At 38.6% G+C, this 20,398-nt stretch overlaps 1 protein-coding gene across 2 annotated transcripts; it reads left to right on the plus strand.

Moving 5' to 3' along the window:
• The first annotated feature begins 602 nt into the window (after nt 1–602).
• uap1 (UDP-N-acetylglucosamine pyrophosphorylase 1) lies at nt 603–20,398 on the plus strand. 2 transcript variants are annotated; one of them, XM_083567372.1, is made up of 11 exons: nt 658–810; nt 2,923–3,209; nt 4,455–4,659; nt 7,161–7,336; nt 8,749–8,921; nt 13,613–13,806; nt 14,217–14,357; nt 14,634–14,822; nt 16,095–16,136; nt 17,657–17,723; nt 19,658–20,398. In XM_083567372.1, the coding sequence occupies exons 2-11, from the start codon at nt 2,933–2,935 to the stop codon at nt 19,748–19,750; spliced, it is 1,557 nt and encodes a 518-aa protein (XP_083423498.1). In that variant the 5' UTR covers nt 658–810; nt 2,923–2,932; the 3' UTR covers nt 19,751–20,398. The 2 variants fall into 2 exon arrangements, with proteins under 2 accessions (XP_083423499.1, XP_083423498.1); XM_083567373.1 differs by lacking the exon at nt 16,095–16,136 and having other exon boundaries at nt 603–810.

Below are 20,398 nucleotides of genomic sequence, written 5' to 3' on the forward strand. Positions count from 1 at the left end.
AGCATCAGTGAGCACAATGTCTCTCTCTCTCTCTCTCTCTCTCTCTCTCTCTTCTACTCTAAACTTCTGATGAAGAGGTGATTGGTCAGGTGGTCAGATTGGTCAGGTGGTCAGATTGGTCAGGAGTAATAAAGAATAGATAGTCAGGATTTGACGCGCAATCGTTTCCTCTGTTAAAACTGTATAGAGAAAATGTTAATGGATTTTTTTATATTAGTTAATTAATTTTATATTATCTTTCATATTTAATATAATATTAATATTACTGATTGATTTTTTATTTTTTTTCATTACAAGGAACTTCCTTCCTTGTAATGGCTTAGGGTTGAAGACGGGAAAAACATCATCTTTTGATATGATCGATTTCCTTCTTCCTAAATATAAATGCTAGTGATTTCATTTTTATTATATGAATAAAATAAAATACAATAAAAAAAATTTATTACAGTTAAAAAAAATAAACAGACGACTTTTAGACTTCATGTACACATTAGCTTCCTGGTGCAGCTTCATTGGTTGGTAGCGTCCCTCCCTCCGCGCTATGATTGGCTAATTTTCCAGACCATGATTTTTCAGCCAATCAGCAAAGTAGGAGGCGGGACTTAATAAGCGTGATGGGCGACGGCGGAGAAAGTTTTCCTGGTTGTATCTTCGGTGCCACGTCAAATGACGGAAGCGGGAGGCGGCGTCCCCCCGGGGGCGGAGGCGCTGGAGTAAAGACGAGAGAACCGCAGTCCGTCTTTTAGAACCGGGAAACGATCGAAGAGCGGAAACGTCAAGATCCACCGAGTGTCTGCAAAAACACACGAGGTAGGAATAACAGCAGAACTGCATGTTCGGGTCAGGGTGGGATTTCAGTCTCAGGTCAGGTCTGGAAGCACATGGTTTTAGGTGCCACACACACACACACGCGAGTACAAGTCAATCTTTATATTTGCATGTAGAGATTTATAAATAGCAGTAGTAATTCTGATCTATGAAGATGTACAGTTGTTGGATCAGAGCCATTTCTAAATATCACTGTAGACCAGGACAACTCGTTCATTGTGTTCTCTCTCTCGCTCTCTCTCTCTCTCTCTCTCTCTCTCTCTAACTCACTCTCACTCTTTCTGTGTGTCCCTCTCTCTGTGTGTGTGTGTGTGTGTGTGTGTGTGTGTGTGTGTGTGTGTGTGTGTGTGTCTCTCTCTCTCTCTCTCTCTCTCTCTCTCTCTCTCTCTCTCTCTCTCTCTCTCTCTCTCTCTCTAACTCACTCTCACTCTGTGTGTCTCTCTCTCTGTGTCTGTGTCTCTCTTTCTCTTTGTGTGTGTGTGTGTGTGTGTGTGTGTCTCTCTCTCTCTTTCTCTCTCTCTCTCTCTCTCTCGCTCTCTCTTTCTCTCTCTGTCAAGAATAAAGTTTGCTCAAATAGAAATATTCGTATTGCCGGCTTGGCAAAAAAAGTTTAATAGTTTTACTAAAAAGGAAAATAAAATTAGACATTGTAATAACCTAATGTATATACACGTGTGTGCTTCTCTCTTTCTATCTGCAGCAGTTTATTTATCATCTCCTGCTGTTTTATCAGTAAATATGTAAACGATACGTATTTAGTGTTAAAGCCGCCACACTCGTTTAAATGTTTATTCTACTGTTTAATCTATCGTAATAGACCGAGCCTTAGTGACTCGGTCAACAAGCCACGCCCCCTGACAGCCATGCCAACAGGACACCTGTGCTTGACCACGCCCCGATGCCTGTGACGTTACGTTTCATTCATACTTCATCAGTATGATCACGTCTGTTAAAAATACAGCCTCGCATTTAGCACACCGGTGCTTTGCCCCAATTTGCCTGCAGTCCGTCCTGAATACAATCCACGATTGTAATTAGTGTGTCCTGATTGTTTGTGGAATAAGTTTCCCTTAGGTACCTGGAGGGTCTGGGTTTTATTTAAGGTGTGGATCCAGACACAAAGCTAACATTTACACACATCTTTAAGGGATGAAAGCTTTCTTCCATTACATTATGTGTTCGTGTGTCATTCATGTACATTTATGTCGTATGTGTACATTTATTAACACACTCGAAGTTGTGGATAAAAGAAAGAAAAAAGTACTTTATTTTATACTTCGTATACCAATATAATGTCGTTATATTCGTTTACCAGATTTGATGAAAATTCATTGATTTGAGCTCGGCCGGTAGTATCTGTTATTAAAATCGCAGGTTTATATATTAACATTTTGTTTATATGGCGATGTTTTCAGGAAATATAATTTGTATAGAAGGAGTCTCCTGGTGCTTCAGGTGCAAGACGTAATAGTAAAAGTCACAGGGATGTTTTCATGAATTTCCGGTTCTTCTGCAACATGACGATCGACATTTTTTTGTATTGTTAAACCACCTTCAAGGAAGAGGAAAAGAAAACAGAGCCTGGGGAGGGAATGATTGTTTCATAGCGGCTGTATTGTAAATAAAAATAGGAACGAGTATGTGACATTAAATGAAACGATGAATACGTAAAAAAATTGTTCAGAATGAAAATGTCATCTGGTGGAGTTCTGCAGTAAATGGGGGGGGGGGGTGGAAACAGTAACGCAATTAAATGTCATCCTCGATTAGTGCGGCTCGAGTATTGCTTAATGTTTTAATGAGTAATAATAATGACCTCTGAGGGGAAAACAAGATGGTGTCAGAATCCTGAGGTAGACCTACATGATGGTTTTATACATATTAAAATCTCGATCGGACTGATTGTCTGATTGAAGGTCTACACAATCTTCTGCCTCCATGGTACTTTCGTTTTCCGCAGTTATCCTATAAATGCAGGTCAGGGTAATAAAGGCATGTTCTTGCCAGGAATTCAATACAACTCTTTAACCTTATCAGTACTCTTGCCTTCATTCTTGTCTGTATCTGCAGTTCTGTCTTACTTTATATTTCCAGATTTGTGAACATGAAGAATGATAAACTGGCACAGAGTCTGGCTGAAGCTGGCCAGTCTCATCTGCTGCAGTTCTGGGACCAGTTGAATCCTGAGGAACAATCAGAGCTGGCTAGAGAGCTTGAGGTTATGGACTTCCAGGAGATTAACACCTTCTTCAAAAAGGCCATGGAGAATTCTGGTCAGAGCAAGCAGGAGAAGGTGGACAGCAGGATGGAGCCTGTGCCACCTGAAGTTCTGGGCAGCGTGACGCGTGACCACGATTCTCTGAAAGAGTGGGAGGAAGAAGGTTAGACTTTTCAGATCATTTTACTAATGAAAGATTCAGGACTAGTGTTGTTGTTGTTGTTGTTGTTTTTTTTTTGTTTTTTTTGGTTTTAAATCTAAATTTCATACATATAACATGCATTACTGATGAGTCTTTTCTGGGGGTGGATAAACATATTACTGTTGATTCTTCATCCGGATTTGGGCAACACATTTGGGACCATCTGGTTGTAGTTGTAGTCATCTGGTTGTGGGACTTAGGACTGACGTAACTGGTGTCCTACTCCTGTTTTTATGAGGTCATTCAGCATTGTGTCAAGACTTAATCACTCCCTATTTTTCTACTAAAATTCTGAGTCTTTTGTCAGCCTGACAGTTTCCAGTTCCCACCCAAAGGGTTCTTATTGTGTGTGTGTGTGTGTGTGTGTGTGTGTGTGTGTGTGTGTGTGTGTGTGTGTGTGTGTGTGTGTGTGTGTGTGGAGGATAAGAAAGTTTAAGCTAGAAGCTAAAAAGTATGCTAGAGGTTGAATATGGCTTGGTGAATATAAACTTGAGTGCAGTTTATATAAGATAAGTGCGTGTCATGTTATCAAGGCGGGTCTTCCTACAATTCAGTGCAGCGAGTTTATAACGGTTATAAAATGGTTTATGAATCCAATACGTTTGTCCTCCTGATTTGCACGTACATTTCTTCCCCCCTCCACATAGATTTATAAAAAAAAAATAATAATAAACATTTTACAATGCGTTTAAATAGTCCTAAAGATAAGATTATACCTGCTTTAGAGATTATTACAACGTTTTTGAAACATGTACTAAAAGCAAGCTCTACTAAATACCTTTCTTTTAAAGGCATAGACAGATGTCAAAAGATTGCACAAACAACTGGTTGATAAATTGAGTTTCTTTTCCTATCTTTTTTAATTTTTGTGTCCCCATTAGTGTACAAACCCACTAATGCTGTGTTTATAATTATTTAATTTCATTATGGAGTAAAAATGGAGGTTCCCTGGTGGTCTAGTGGTTAGGATATGGTGCTCTGATCCCCGGTCAGGGAACCGACCCCAGCCATTAGGGTTGCACAAGCCTTAGTGCCGGTCCCAAACCCGGATAAATGGGGAGGGTTGTGTTAGGAAGGGCATCCAGCGTAAAAACATGTGCCAAATCAAACATGCGGATGATCCGCTGTGGCGACCCCTAACGGGAGAAGCCGAAAGAAAGTTATTATGGAGTAAAAATGGTGATAAGCTCTGATTTATGTCTGCAGGTTTGAGATGTATATCACAGAGTAAAGTGGCAGTTCTGCTACTAGCTGGAGGTCAGGGAACCAGACTCGGGGTGACGTACCCTAAAGGCATGTATGATGTCGGCCTGCCTTCGCACAAAACCCTGTTTCAGATCCAGGCCGAGCGCATCATCCGACTGGAGCAGCTCGCCAAGCAGGAGTACGGCACAGAGTGCTGCATTCCATGGTGAGGACATTGAAAACATAACAGTGTTGATAGTCCAGTTTATTATTTCATTTTGTTGGATAATGATGGTCTAGATTTAGTTTGGACAAAATGTTTCAAGTATCATATTTGTTGTTATTTATTGTTTTGTGCAATCTAGCTGTAATATTTAATGCAAATAAATGATCCATAATTGAAAAACTTGATAGTTTTACAAATACACATTTCAGCATTGTCGCTAATCTGCGTGCAATTTCCTCGATTTGTGAAACCATTTATTATATCGCAGTCGTACGTCGCAATATCGACCGCAAAAATCGCAACATGACATCTTTTCGAAATCGTGCAGCCTTTCTTTTTCAGTGTATTATCTGTGTAAAGCTGCTTTGAGACAGTGTTTAAAAGCGATATACAAATAAACATGAATTCAATTACATTTATACCAATCAGTAACTAAGTATTTTAAGATTTTTAGTTATTGTACAATAAGTTACATTCAAAGAAATGTTAATATTGGACACATTGTAACATTATAACACAAGACTTATTATACTTTATATAAGTTATTATTTACCAAAGTAATAGAATGTGTTTAATGCTTAATGAATGAAAACGATTTAGATTAATACTAATGCTGTTGAATTCATAATTCTGATTGATCTGAAGGTATTTTCTATAATACAGCTCTTGTAATTAGTCTCTGTAGTTCAGGTTAATGTTAATGCACTCAATGTACCGTATTTTCCGGACTATAAGCCGCTACTTTTTTCCCACGTTTTGAACCTTGCGGCTTAAACAATGAAGCGGCTAATTAATGGATTTTTCCTGGGGTTTTCCCGGTTTTACAAACTTCAAGCCAAAAAACTGAACCCCATAACATCAGACCAATGAAATTGCCGAACGGGTTCAGGTGAACCAATGAAATTCTTTATATTAAATCAGATGCGCTCCCACTGAATCGGGCCGCACCACATCATAAATATGGATGATGTTCCTCTGACTTTTGACCTGCCGCTCACTCGGACTGTCTACAGGAAATGTGAATCATTCGTCACGCTGAAAACAACCGGGCATAAAAAAAAACACACTTCACCAGTGTTCTGAGCTGCACGGCATCGGGAGAAAAGCTTCACCGATGGTGATTTTTAAACGCACGACGATGCCAAAAGAAAAACTCTCGAGAGAAATAGTTGTGAAAGGAAGGAGGAAGACAGTGAACAATGACTTTCTTGGTAGGCTACTGTTTAGATACAAGCCGTGTTACAGACACTGTCTTTCATTAAAGCCTGTGTAAAGTTCATTAGTTTCAGTGTAGGAACCTGCGGCTTATAGACAGGTGCAGCGTATTTATGTTCAAAATAAAAATCTTTGTAAAATTCAGTGGGTGCGGCTTATATTTGGGTGCCCTTAATAGTCCGGAAATTACGGTAATATATTATAATTTCTAATAAAATAAATAATAAATCAGGGATTTGTATAGTGGACAATAAACATAAATGTGTGGTTGATTTCGAGAAGTTTACTGTAATTTTGAAAGGAGTTTTCAGTGTCAGGTCTTTGTAACAACTGTATTTCCCACCACAACAAAGAGTTTTGTTATATAAAAAATGGAGGATGATGAAGGAGCAGTTGTTTATAGCTGCTGGAACATAAGGGATAAGTGGATCCACAGGTCATTAATAAACTCACACAATTTCCTACAACCGCATGCCCTGGAAACTTAGCATTAGATGTTATTATGATTAGACTCCTGTATAAATTTGTGTATAAATTTCCCAACAACTCTTCCAACGCATGCGAAATAAGCTGTTGCTATAGAAACGACAACACGATTGAGCCAGAGAATACATATAAACCTTATAGAGCAGCTTTTCGAAAATAGGAAATGAATTGAACTATTCTGACAAATTAGAAAAAAGTTAATAAATAAATAATATTACAAAGTAAATCTCCATTCAGGAACCAACCCTTGAACCTACAGTATAGAAAGTTTTAAGGAAATAAAAATAATAAAATAAATAAAAAAAATAAATAAATCCCCAGCAATTGTTTTCTATTGTACTTTATTTTTTTTCTTCTTGAAACCTCGCCAGCTGAAAGGTTGTGAAAAATGATGGTGAAAGTGAATAGTGAAAGTGAAGCAGACGTGCGAGCAGCATGCTGTCCTGATGGAAGTAGATCAGGCCTGCTGTGTGTGTGTGTGTGTGTGTGTGTGTGTGTGTGTGTGTGTGTGTGTGTGTGTGTGTGTGTGTGTGTGTGTGTGTGTGTTTTTTCTTTTTTTTTTTTTCCCTAAATTTCTAAACAACCCGTTAAATCGCACAAAATGACTCTCATAATGAAATAAAACCAATAAACCATGTTATTCAGAAATAAGTAGTTTAGGTATGTCTTTAATGAGGAAATACTTTTCCTGGCACTTGGCTGGTAATTTCTTTTTGTGTCACACAGTAATAATTATCTGCATATCAACCAGTTTTCTGGGTTTGGTTTATTTTTTTTTCTGTTTTTTTCCCCCCTTTTAGGTACATAATGACGAGCGGCAGAACAATGGAGTCCACCGAAAAGTTCTTTTCCAAACACAAGTACTTTGGCCTGAAGAAAGAGAACGTCATATTCTTCCAGCAGGGCATGCTTCCTGCCATGGACTTCAATGGAAAGATCATACTTGAAGGCAAAGGCAAACTCTCCATGGCACCAGGTGAAATTTTACAATTCAATCTGTTCCTGAATATGAAACTTGAGTATTTCCCCTTGAGCTTCTGTAGTTTTTTTTAACATCTGATGCACATTATAGCTAACACTTAAGGGTGCTACATATTTTATTATGTCAAGGTTTGTTAGGCATCAGCTGGCTGTACATTATAAGTATTTATTAGTCACAATTTCTTAGTCATTTTACCTGTATTAAGTACTTTATTCAAGCATTATTGAAATTGAACCTGAACTCGTACATATGTATATTTACAAGTGGAAAACTCCTAGTACTTGTATTTATAAAACTAAAAAAAAAAAAAAAAAAAAAAAAGGCATGAGATTCTCCCACTATTAAGGTATTAATGTAGGTGACATCTTTGAGCTTTGATGATGTCGGTATCTAACAATCAGGGGGGAAAATGTATCTGGTATGTTTTGTGAATAGGCAGCTGATTAACTAATTATTTTAGACGACAATCTGTATGTGGAATTGTGCTGAATGCTGGCTGGTATAATAATCATATAATCAGCCAATTAGTTCATAGGATGGCAGGAGGAAGGCTGTTAATTACTTGGGACAAATGCACGATCCATATAAGTAAATGTGCAATGGATATAAAACTCTGCACACCTTTGTTCTTTCTTGTGGTGTCAAAAATCCAAATAGTGTAAATCATACAAACATTGAATTAAATGAAGAATGAATTGTTGTGAATTATATACATGTGCAGTGAATTTTACATTCAAACTGACACATTTTTATTAAAAAAATAGACGCAATTAGGATATTTTACTCCTCGTTTTCACACCTATACTAATACTTTGTCGAATATTTGTATTGTATTGTAATTTTATTGCCCTGCGATCTTGATGCAGTTTGGTGGCTTAATAAGAAGGAAAGATCACATTGTTTTTAGGATGACAATATTACCTAATATCTCAATTAATTAAAAAAAGTATAATTTTCTGTGCAATCTGATACATTGCACATGCAGATAGTGGGAGATTTACAGAAACAAATAACTGTGAGTTATTAATTCGTGTATTCGAAATTAGGACAAATCAGATATACATGAGGTGTGTGTGTGTGTGTGTGTGTGTGTGTGTGTGTGTGTGTGTGTGTGTGTGTGTGTGTGTGTGTGTGTGTGTGTGTTGTTTTGCCTATTTTTAGTCGAGATTTCAAACAGGAGGCTGAAAGTCTAAATTTTTTTTTTATAAAAAAACGAATGAAATTAATTTAGCGATCGTTGGTTCTTTTTACTTTTGTTGTCTTTTGATGACTTTTTCACTTATTGCCCAGGTCTTACAAGTTATTAGAGCAGAATTGACATCTCTGTGGGCCTCCCAGATTGAATCTGACATTAAAATTTCAAAACATTTCAAAGCATTCACTATGAACCATTTTTGTCGATTCAGACGGCAACGGAGGCCTTTACCGAGCGCTGGGAGTGTATAAGATTGTGGAGGACATGGAGAAAAGAGGAATCAACTACATCCACGTCTACTGCGTGGACAACATCCTGGTGAAAGTGGCCGATCCGGCTTTTGTTGGGTTTTGTGTGCGTAAGGGAGCAGACTGCGGCGCTAAGGTAAGTGATCACACAGGCCATGCAGGTTTTACCCTTATAACTGAAGTCATTCTTCAAATATGACTTAAAAAATTCTTCAAATAAGAAATTGGAGATTTTTTTTTTTTGTTGATTGCATAGAAAATTACGTTTTTTTAATCTGTAAAACAAAAACAACACAAGCTCTTTTTAACATTCACAAAGTTCCAGTTTAATATCATATGAATTAGAGATTAATGCAGGAATTAGTTGAGGCGTTGGTGCAAATGTTCAATGTTTCAGAACGCAGTGCAGCAATACAACAAAGTTGCCCTGGCAGACACTCAGCTAGTTAGTGATCAATGACAGTACAATGATCTATCGTGATCTGTGCATCTATAAGATGATCAGCGTATCATAAAAGTTAAGAAAGTGAGAAGTAAAGCAAGGGTTAAATCCCACTGTACTTCTTCTATTGGGAAGTTAAGAAACTATATTGTTAGTAGGAATCCACACTTCATCATAGACACCAGTGAAGATGTTAATTGTAAAGATGTTCCAGTGGACATCGTAAATCGGAATACAAAATTTCGATCTATATTTAAAATTCCTACCTCAAGCCTAACGTCCCCAGCTCCCGATCCACCACAACCCCGACTAAGTGGTTAGAAAAGATAAATTAATTAAGTAAGTAATTACTTACATTTTCCCAGTTTCGTTTCTATGTAATTGTGATTGTCATTAAAGAGTCTATTTCCTGGTATAAATTTTTTTTTAAAAGTGATGAGGTATAACATGACGCTGTGCTAGTCCAGTCCAGAGTTGAAGATCCATTGGTATGATGTGTAGTGTCAGCATTGTTCCTTTTGTAAGTTTATTGGAGGACACTAAAAGACATGCTCACTTCCCTAGTTGTCTATCAGCCAGGGTTTGTTTCCCAGGCAGGGAACTTACCAAGCCACTTGGGGCAGGGGGAAAGGGACTTGCATAAGCGTGTGCACTCATTGCTGCTCCCAAGCTTGGATCAAATGGGAGGATTGCGTCAGGAAGGGCATCTGGTGTAAAACCTGTTCCAAATCAAACATGCAGTCGATATGGAGACATCTAACTTTCTGCCAGATATTATCACCACCACCCCACCGCCACCTCTGGAACATTTATTTGTATGAATTAAAAGCATTCTTCTCTGTGTAAACGGATTATACAGCAGCTGTATATACCCCTATTCTGTCATACCCTGCACCCCCTCTGACGCTCACTAGATGGTGCAATTTCTTACTAAAATTACATTTCTGAATGATGTTTCTATAATTTCTAGGGTTCTGCTGTGTTTTTGAGTTATTCTCTTCTACTACGTCTGCAATGTCCATTCTGCCCTTCTTTTCAGACTTAATTGAGTTTAGCTGACAGTGTGAATGGGAAATAGTTCCTTGCAAGACAATACCTTAAAGGTAAAAGAGCAAAAAGATTTATACTGTATATTACAGTGAAATTATATATCTGCATATCCCATCAAATTCACACACATGTCAGGCGAAGCTTCCAGCTAATGACTAAACATCTGGAAAGAAATGAACACCAGGGTCCTTGGGTCTATTTCGAATGCTGTAGGTCTTTAGGGAGGTTAAAGACTTGCTCTAATGGTCCGTGTGAACAAGGAAATGTTTCTTTTCATGATTCTGAATGAAGTAAAATGTTTCCACATGACTGCTCTGACCACAGCTCTGATGAGATTTACTCTAATTGAGCCCTCATTGGTGTCTACCCATCATTTACACATTCCCTTTCACCACGCCTGTTCACATTTGTCTTCCGTCCGTGTCTTGTGAAGGGCCGCTCGCCACGTCAGTGAAGAATTTTTGAAAACACTTGGCCAGATTTCTGTTTGGTGAAAGAGAAATGTGTTTTCTTTCATTGCGGTTGGCAAAGATGCGTCTAGGTTGTTCTTGTACATCACAGAAAAGCAGCAGGACGACTGTCCTGATGTGAAATATGGATATAAATGGATTTTTAATATGTATTTTAATGTTCTGTGAAAAAGCTTTGAAAACAGCTGACTAGTGGAGATGTTCAGCCGTTTATTATCATCAGATCCTGTGGTGGATTATAAGCTTAGTTCTTTCTCTCGTTCTCTCTCTCTTTCTCTCTCTCTTTCTCTCTCTCTCTCCCTCTCTCTATCTTTCTCTCTCTCATTCTTTCTCTTTCTCTCTCTCTCTCTCTCTCTCTCTCTCTCTCTCTCTCTTTTAATCTCTCTCTCTCCCCCTCTTTCTCTCTCTCATTCTCTCTCTCTTCCTCTGCCCCCCCTCCCTCTCCCTCTTTCTTTCTTTCTTTCTTTCTTTCTTTCTTTCTTTCTTTCTTTCTTTCTTTCTTTCTTTCTTTCTTTCTTTCTCATTCTTTCTCTCTCTCTTTCTTTCTTTCTCCTTCTCTCTAATTCTTTCTCTCTCTCTTTCTTTCTTTCTCCCTCTCTCTAATTCTTTCTCTCTCTCTTTCTTTCTTTCTCCCTCTCTCTAATTCTTTCTCTCTCTCTTTCTTTCTTTCTCCCTCTCTCTAATTCTTTCTCTCTCTCTTTCTTTCTTTCTTTCTCCCTCTCTCTAATTCTTTCTCTCTCTCTTTCTTTCTTTCTCCCTCTCTCTAATTCTTTCTTTCTTTCTTTCTTTCTAATTCTTTCTCTCTCTCTTTCTTTCTTTCTTTCTTTCTTTCTTTCTTTCTTTCTTTCTTTCTTTCTTTCTTTCTTTCTTTCTTTCTTTCTTTCTTTCTTTCTTTCTCCTTCTCTCTAATTCTTTCTCTCTCTCTTTCTTTCTGTCATTATCCCTCTTTCTTTCTCTCTCTATCCCTCTTTCTTTCTCTATCTGTCTCTCTCGCTCTCCCTTTCTTATCTAATTATTTACACTTACTTACTTTTTAAATTTCTTATTTAATTTCTTACTTACTGACACTATGGCTTGATATCACTGGTCTTTATCCATGACTCGATTTTCTGCACGAATGCAAAATATTTTTTTTTCCCAAATCACCTTCCATGTTTTCCCTTTCAGCATTACAGCGAACGACCTTTTAAATATCAGCACATGGAATTCTGCATTAAAAAGAACAAATTCAAGTCTGAAAAAATGTTATTTTGTTAGTGCTTTGAGAATCTGGGAAAAATCTTTAAAAGTCTCTTGTGTTTTTATGAGAAAAGAGCACAAACCCTGGTGTCCATTATCCTTGACCATTATGTTACAATTTCTGGTGAATAAAAACATGAATGCCTGTGAAACTATGCACAGATTGAAATGCTTTCGCGTTTTATAATGTTTACAAGTCCTGGGTGCAGACTCGCACTAGTAATTAAACAGTGGGTTTATGACTTGAACCCACCTACCGCTTGTAACATGTAAACCATGCAGTTAGCGTGGCTTTAGTTCATCCTCTTATGTGAACCCATCATCAACCGAGACCTTATAATTTCTTACTCCCAGGAGTGTTTTTTTTTTTTCTTTTCTTTTCTTTTCTAGCCTTGTTTTAATTTAATGCCGTCTCCAGACATGGCGAAAAGTCAATGGAATCTCTAGTCAAAGACACACCATGGCTTTAATAAAAGTGGCCTTAGTATAGCTGAAGAGAGAAAATACTTTTGCGCGTGTTTTTTTGCTGCAATATTAGTGAACTTAGCAGGAGCTAAAGCTGCTGGTCCGCTTTCACGAGCGAGGTTCAGAAAACCTTGAGAAAGCAATTTAACTCTGAATCCACCCGCTTGCAGAAAATGACCAGAATGTATGCCGTGTTTTGTGTTGTGGCGTTTTTTTTTTCTAGATGTGAGCAACAAATCTGAGCCAAACAGCAGTAAATAATAGAAATGTGGGTATTACGGACTGACACACAAAACAATAGAATAAATACAATTTGGTTATAATTAGTTGGTACTTTAATGAACCAATCGTTTTTGTTTGTTTGTTTGTTTGTTTTTTGTGCAAATTTGTTGTGCTTTTATTATATTTTCAGGCAGTTTTCATTTTGTTTAATCTTTTTTTTTTTTTTGCAGAAGTTTTAGGTTTTCCAAGTGTCCCCTGGTGGTCTAGTGGTTAAGATGCAGCGCTCCCACCGCTGCGACCCGGGTTCGATTCCCGGTCAGGGAACCATCCCCAGCCACTCCTAGTGCCGGTCCCAAGCCCGGATAAATTGGGGAGGGTTGCGTTAGGAAGGGCATCCAGCGTAAAACATGTGCCAAATCAAACGTGCGGAGGATCCGCTGTGGCGACCCCTAACGGGAGAAGCCGAAAAGAAAGTTTGTTTAGTTTTTTAGGTTTTCCAAGTAGATTTTTGCCTTTGGGTTTATTTATTTATTTTGAGTGCGAAACAAAACCAAAACAAACATCCAATGAAACAAAAGTATTGCGTTTACTTCTCGGAAAATGACAAAATTTTGACTTGAGAAATTCACGGTTGTGTCACAAGTGATTCATCGGTGAAATCTTCTTTTAGTAAATTCCTGGTTATTACATATATGATCAGGGCCATTTCTAGCATTTTTGGAACCCTGGGCAAGATTCCTATTGTCAGCCCGCCCCTCCCACATGACTCCGCCCTCCCGCATGGCTCCGCCCTTTTACCACAATGCTTTAAAAAAATATTATTCCACAAAATGCATATTCCTAAACTTTTAGCAGTGATATTCTTTACACTGGGATCAGTTTGCTTGCTTTTATCATTAACACCACAAATCCCATCCCTGGTTGTTTGTTCATTGGCAGGTGGTTGAGAAAAACAATCCGACCGAGGCAGTGGGCGTGGTCTGTAAGGTGGATGGCCGGTACCAAGTAGTAGAGTACAGCGAAATCACAATGGCTACAGCTCAGAAGCGCAGCGGTGACGGTCGACTCATGTTTAACGCCGGGAACGTGGCCAATCATTTCTTCACTCTTTCTTTCCTCAAAGACATCGTCAAGTAAGAGAACTATATAAATTTTTTTTTTCCAGCGCAGTATCTCGCAGGGGTTTTTATTTCTTTTTAATGATTATTTCAAGAGTAATTAATATCTTTGAATTCATGGGTCTCTCACATCATTGAATGAAAATGTGATTTAGGTTGGATTTAGCGTTGCTAGGCAACCTATCGCAATACCATGTTGAAGCAGGAGTTTTATGAGCTGTTTGCCGTCTTGTAAATAGAACAGAATGGACTGAAACTATGAGGTAAAGTCGAGAAAGGAACATCTGCAGATTTAGGCTGGGATTTTAAACCCGTGATGTTTTTACCAGACGTGCTCTCGCATTGTAATTCATATGACATTCTAATAGAAAGAACATCCCCGTATTCATCTTTCTCATTTGCCTTTTCGACACTTGGTCTTTCAGTACCCATGAGCCTCAACTGCAGCACCATGTGGCTCAGAAGAAAATCCCCCACGTGGACGCACAAGGCGAGCAGGTCAACCCCGAGAAACCCAACGGAATAAAGATGGAAAAATTCGTGTTTGACATCTTCCAGTTTGCCAAGTTAGTGCTTTTATTTTTTATTTTTTTATTTCCTTTTCTTTCCTGTACCCTGTCTGAATAAAAGAAAAAACGTCTTGGTTAAAAATACTGTAGGAAAATCTAACACAAATATCCATTTCTGTCCTTTATGCACTGATTGTATTGTAATACCTTCCCTTTATTGCATCAGCGACCATCTTCAACAGGGTTTAGCACTTCCTGTGGATTTAAAGTCCATTTCCTGGTGTTAGTGCAGTATTATTTATATATATATTTATATGTTCGTGGGGGTTTTAGGAGGTTTGTGGTGTATGAGGTGCTGAGAGAGGATGAGTTTTCTCCACTGAAGAATGCAGACATTCAGGATGTGAAGGACACTCCCACAACTGCACGCCATGCCCTTATGTCCCTGCACCACCGCTGGATCCTTAACGCAGGCGGCCATTTTATTGATGAGAATGGAACCCGTGTGCCTGCTATACCCAGGTGAGCACCATTTTTATTTATTTATTTATTTATTTATTTAGATCGATAGTCAGGTTTGCAATATACCATTTAAATGTGTCTAGATAATTAAAAAGAATAACGTGTTTTAAACATATCATTTAGAAGTTTTAAATTTTTTTTTGATAAACTCAAAATTGTCCTTATATAAGTATACAGTGCTTTATTCTGTCTTCAATGGAGAGCTTGCATGGATCTGAGGTTTGCCTGATGGCTGTTTACAGCTAAATATTGCTCTCTCTCTCAGGCCTGATCCACATAAAAAAGCAGTCGACGAACACAGTCACATGATGCAAATCATAAACTGATGTCATTATACAGTGAGATTATAATCAATATAATCATCAGCGTCAGTTTATATCTTGGAGCCTTTCTCAAAATCAAGGTTTCTTTACAGTTAAACAGCTGACATGTACAATAAATGATTCAAAAATACCCGAATACAAACGTCGTGTACAACAAAAGAAACACAACTGTATTGAGTAATAACTAAACCAATACGATATTGGAGAAAAGGAAATGCATCCTGGACAAGATAGAAACCAAAATTCTGGAGCATGAATAGAAACGTATTGAACAATAAGTACACAAAAACAAACAAATATACAAATACACATTCATCATCCTTTCATTCATTTTCTCCCGCTTATCCGTAATTCGGGTCGCGGGGGCAGTAGTCTAAGCAGGCCCCCGCCTTCGACTGCTGCCCAATCCTCACAGCACCGTCCCTTACGGTCCCTCCTGCAGGTGGTGAGCCCACAGGAAGGCGGCCCCACGTCACTCCGACGTCACGGACCTTGATATTTCCCTCGTAAGGGAACCCCGGAGCATAGAGGGTTAAGGGCCTTGCTCAAGGGCCCAAGAGTGGCAGCCTGGCGATACCGGAGCTTGAACCCCAGACCTTCCGATCGGCAACCCAGCGCCTTAACCGCTGGAGCCACCACTCCCCCCCACAAATACACATTGGAGCACAAATATGAATAATGAATGAATTCACAGATTTTGAACCACGAATCAAAACATACTGAACAATAATTCAACAAATGCAAAGCTATTTTCTGACAAATAAAGAACCACTAACATTTTAGACAACGAATAAACAAATTTAGAGCTATTGTACAATGAAGGTTGACCCTGAGGGAAGAAGTCATGATAGATGTTATTGCTACATTTCTTTTTTCACAGTATGTCCAGTGTTTTACAGCTCAGGCCACCCCTTTTTTTACACTCTTATTCCCTGTGTAACATTTCTAGACACGGACCAGCAGGGGCACTCATACCTGATGGCAGCCAGAAGTAACTATTTCTGTGGTTCTATGGTAGTGCATGGTGATGGGGCTTTTTCGCTTCTCCCTTAGTAGTTTTAACAGCCAGTAGGTGATAGAGAATCCAGCTCAGGAGGTGGAGGAGAGTTCGGCTCTCCTGGTGTTTCGGTAAAGGTTGGTATTCTCAACCTACTGCCCATGACTCTTGAGTAGACGCTAACATGCAAAAACGGTGCATGCTGGGAAGAGGGTGCAGGGCATGGTGGACATTGGCACGACTCGTTCGCTCGCTACCATAACCGTACGGTGCTCTCTTGCTCGTAATCAAGTTCTCTTCGCTAATCTCTTAACCACCTATTGGCCGCAAGTCAAAAAAAATACTTTTGGATCATGTGAAATCAGTGTTCTTGTGTCAAATCTCTTTGAATGTTCACGGGTGGACAAATCATTAAGCACATTTATTTGTTGTTGTAGTAAACAAAACCATGAACGGAGAAAGAACCAACTGTTGAAAAAAAAAAATCCACTTAATCACAATACAAAGCCACTATAATCTGTATGTTCAGAACTTATACTCCAAAGTTGTTAGAGATGCAAATTCTATGGAATGTATTACACTTTTTACAAATTCTTTTTAAGAAAAGCTATTTATCTTATTTATCCAATGAGCAGTTAAGGGCTTTACTCAAGGGGCTAGCACTGGCAGCTGGGATACTACCCATGGGAGAACAAATACAGACCAAAAACTGTTATACTACTCTAATGCTGGCACAACATCCATTTAAACACTTGAGCTAAACCAGGGGTCCCAAAACTTTTTTTCTGTGAGGGCTAAATAATTGTTCGTTTCTTTAATGGGGGTCCAATTTGGTCTGTAACAGAAAATGGCATGGGCCAGAGAGACTACCAGTGTTATTGTGTAGATGCATTTATTATGCCTCCTAATGCTAGATTCGTTTATTTTGTTATGCACCAAACAGACAGATAAGCAGTGCTTTTTTTAAGAAATGTATATCACCTAATAAAAGAGAATTATAACCATCATAATGACATTTTTTTCATGTTCATTACTATAGAAATCTAAACATTTATGTTATGTTGAATGTACCATTCTGTCAGCTGGTGGGTCACACATAATCAGGCTACAATAATAACTAAGGGAAATTTATTATCAAATACAGATATGATATGAGTAAAATATATATTTAAAATTATATATTTTTTAATATCTTTCTCGCATTGTTCAGAGGGACCCCTGAGTTCGCCTATAGAAACGTAGACAAAACATTAAACACTACGTTACAGTTGGTTAATTGGACATTGAAACAAACATCACATGGGTCAGAGCAGCACTTTGGTGCTCATTTTGACTGACGAATTAATGATCTGTCCACTCCTGTTACTGTTACACCACCATTCGCTCAGCCATGAGTGCAATGGGCTTTTCCTATAACCCAAATCCTTTTCTACACAGTGTGTTCAGATCTTTGTGATTACTCCTCTTATTTATCTACTTTTTAAAAAATGTTTTTGACCCTCTATATTTTACAGTCTGAAGGATGGAACTGACCTGCCAATGAAATGTGAGATCTCTCCACTTGTGTCCTATGGGGGAGAGGTTAGTAAAAGCCTTGGACTTTATTTATTTTGACCTTGTGAGCAATATTCATTGGCTGGCAAGAGGCACTCCTACAGCAACATTTATGGCATTTGGCAGACCACAACGACTTACATTTATCTTATTCTTACAACTGAGTATCTACGGGGTCAAGGGCCTCACTCAAGGGACCCAGAAGTGGCAGCTTGACATGGCTGAGATTTGAACTCCCGACCTTTGGATTCAAAGGCCAATGCCTTAACCACTGAGATACACTATATGGATTAAAGTATTGGGACATCTGACTTTTCCAACCATATGTGGTTCACACAGTTGGATTCGTTTGCATGAAATTTTCTCTTTACTTGAACTAGAAGACATGAACCTGTTCCAGCATGACAATGCCCCTGTGAACAAAGCAAACACCATGAAAATATGCTTTGCGTGTATTGGAATGGAAGATCTACTGCTATAGAGCTCTGATCTCAACCCTATTGAACACCTTTGGGAGAAATGTGAATACTGACTGCACCCCAGTCCTCCTCACCTCACCTACATCAGTACCTGACTTTACTAACACTGTTGTGTCTGAATGAGCACAAATCTCCAGAAGCACACTACATAATCTAGTGGAACATTTTACTATAAGAGTGGAGGGAATTATAAGAGAAAATTGGGACTAAATGTGGAATGCGCTCAAAAAGCACATACCATACCTATGACCAGGTGTCCGCAAACCTTTAGTGATGTAGCCAGTGGCGGGCCGTGCATTTGGTACCTGGGACTTCAGTGGAGACCTACCTGACTTAATCCACCTCTTTATACCACCACTCTCACGTCGCAATTATAGAAACCATCAATACTATACAAAAACGCAATATAACAATACAGTAATATTACAGAAAGAGAGAGGCATTTCACATATGGAGGGTGAATACCATTTTACTAGAACAAGAAACCCTGTTAAGACTCCAAACCTCTACACTACAACCGCAACTGTGCACCTACATCATCTGGAGCAGTTCAGAATCAATATTTGTCTAATAACATGACAAAAACATTAAAATGTTAATAAAATACAACCTGCTCACCAGAGATGCAGACTTATAATTTGCACCGATCCTCAGAGGCTGTAATCCAATGGTACGGCTCGTATTTACTGGTCTGGAAGTGGTGAACAAATCCTTTCCGGGCTGAGACAAACTAGCTAGCTTCGGGGTTAGCCCACCTCTCCTCACAATGTCTAGCTTTTCTTAAAAACGTATTTTAAAGTATCTCCGATACCAAATCAATTTCTCTTCCTCCATAGGCGTAAAAAAAAATCTAACTCAGATGTGTTAATGTGTGCCAAACTACAACCGTGTTTTGACAGTCAAACCTGGCTGTAACAGTTTCCCTCTGACCAACCAATCAGAGGACGGAAAAATGCTGACACTATTCTGGGCCAGCTAGCTGCCCTGTGAGGTGAACATGAAATCTGATTGGTTAAAAAAACTGACTCATTGAAAATATTCTCTAAGGTAAAAGGGCCAGCAGTACTGACAGTACTGAAGGCCCTGGGCAGATTAGATTGACATGGCAGCACATGGCTGAAATCTGATTGGACAAAAAAGCTAACATCCACATACACGTACTGGAAGCAGTGCAGCCGAGAGAAACGTTACGAAATGAAGAGAATAAACTGTTGGGAATAAATTAATACAATTTCATAAAACAATATTTGAATTTTAGGATGTAAATGTAGGTCAGTGCCTCTGATAGTGTTTAGGCCAGCAGAGAAGACTTTGCTGACCCTGACTGCCCACCACTGGATATAGTGTCTGACCTCCCCTAGGAGCAGGCTTATTCATTAATAAAATAATTTTAATATTAAAATTAGCCAAATAATATTTATCATCATGGGAGTTTCAAATCTTTGCAAGTTATTAACAGTGAACATTTTTGTTACTGCACAGGGACTGGAGAAACTGGTGCAGGGTAGAGAATTTCACCCAACACTGATCATCAGCGAAACTGGAATCAACGAGCGTGTGAAAAACGGACTGTAAACCACGAGCTCGACACCCGAAAATCAGCATGGATGCCGTTTTTCCTCCCCTCCTTCCGCCCTTCCTCTTCCTGTCAGGCTGGGAGAAAATGTGACATTCTAGTGCAATAAGATGAAGAAATAAGTTCTTCAAGGGCCTGATGTAATCCAAATCAACCTATTTATTTTGCAAAACTTATTTTTATATCGAAATGCTTGTTTAAACATGCATGGTAGTTAATAATTTATATGAACTTGTTTAGGAATGAACATAATGTAATATAATGTAATCAGAACGGTACATGGGTTAATCTGTATGACTCTCAGCACCACAGCATTTTTATATCCAGCATTTTCTCAGGACATTGAGAAACCCAACGTCAAGAGGACGCTCAGTCTTACCACATTGTACACATTTTTTAGTTTTTAAAGGCTTGGCCTTTGCGGCTCCACACATCATTCCACAGTATACCTACCTTTAGAAGAAGAGCTAATAATAATGAATATTAGTGAAACACTTTTTTAAATACTTCACTTGATACACATGTATATGAACAAATCAAACGGAACTGGGACAAATCAAATTTCTGAGATGCTGTAACTGTGGTCAATATTTTCTAAAGAAGAGGGAAAAAAATAAATACTTTATATACTCGTTATGAAAAAAAAA

This window comes from Silurus aristotelis (assembly GCF_946808225.1).
Source record: "Silurus aristotelis genome assembly, chromosome: 2".
NCBI lineage: Eukaryota > Metazoa > Chordata > Actinopteri > Siluriformes > Siluridae > Silurus > Silurus aristotelis.

Excerpts from the sequence above, each read along its gene's own strand:
- uap1 (XM_083567372.1), top strand. The coding sequence starts at position 2,933 with ATGAAGAATGATAAACTGGCACAGAGTCTGGCTGAAGCTGGCCAGTCT. Across the intron at positions 3,210-4,454 it reads GAAAGAGTGGGAGGAAGAAG|GTTTGAGATGTATATCACAG; the intron begins GTTAGACTTTTC and ends TTATGTCTGCAG. Across the intron at positions 14,823-16,094 it reads CGTGTGCCTGCTATACCCAG|ACACGGACCAGCAGGGGCAC; the intron begins GTGAGCACCATT and ends TAACATTTCTAG.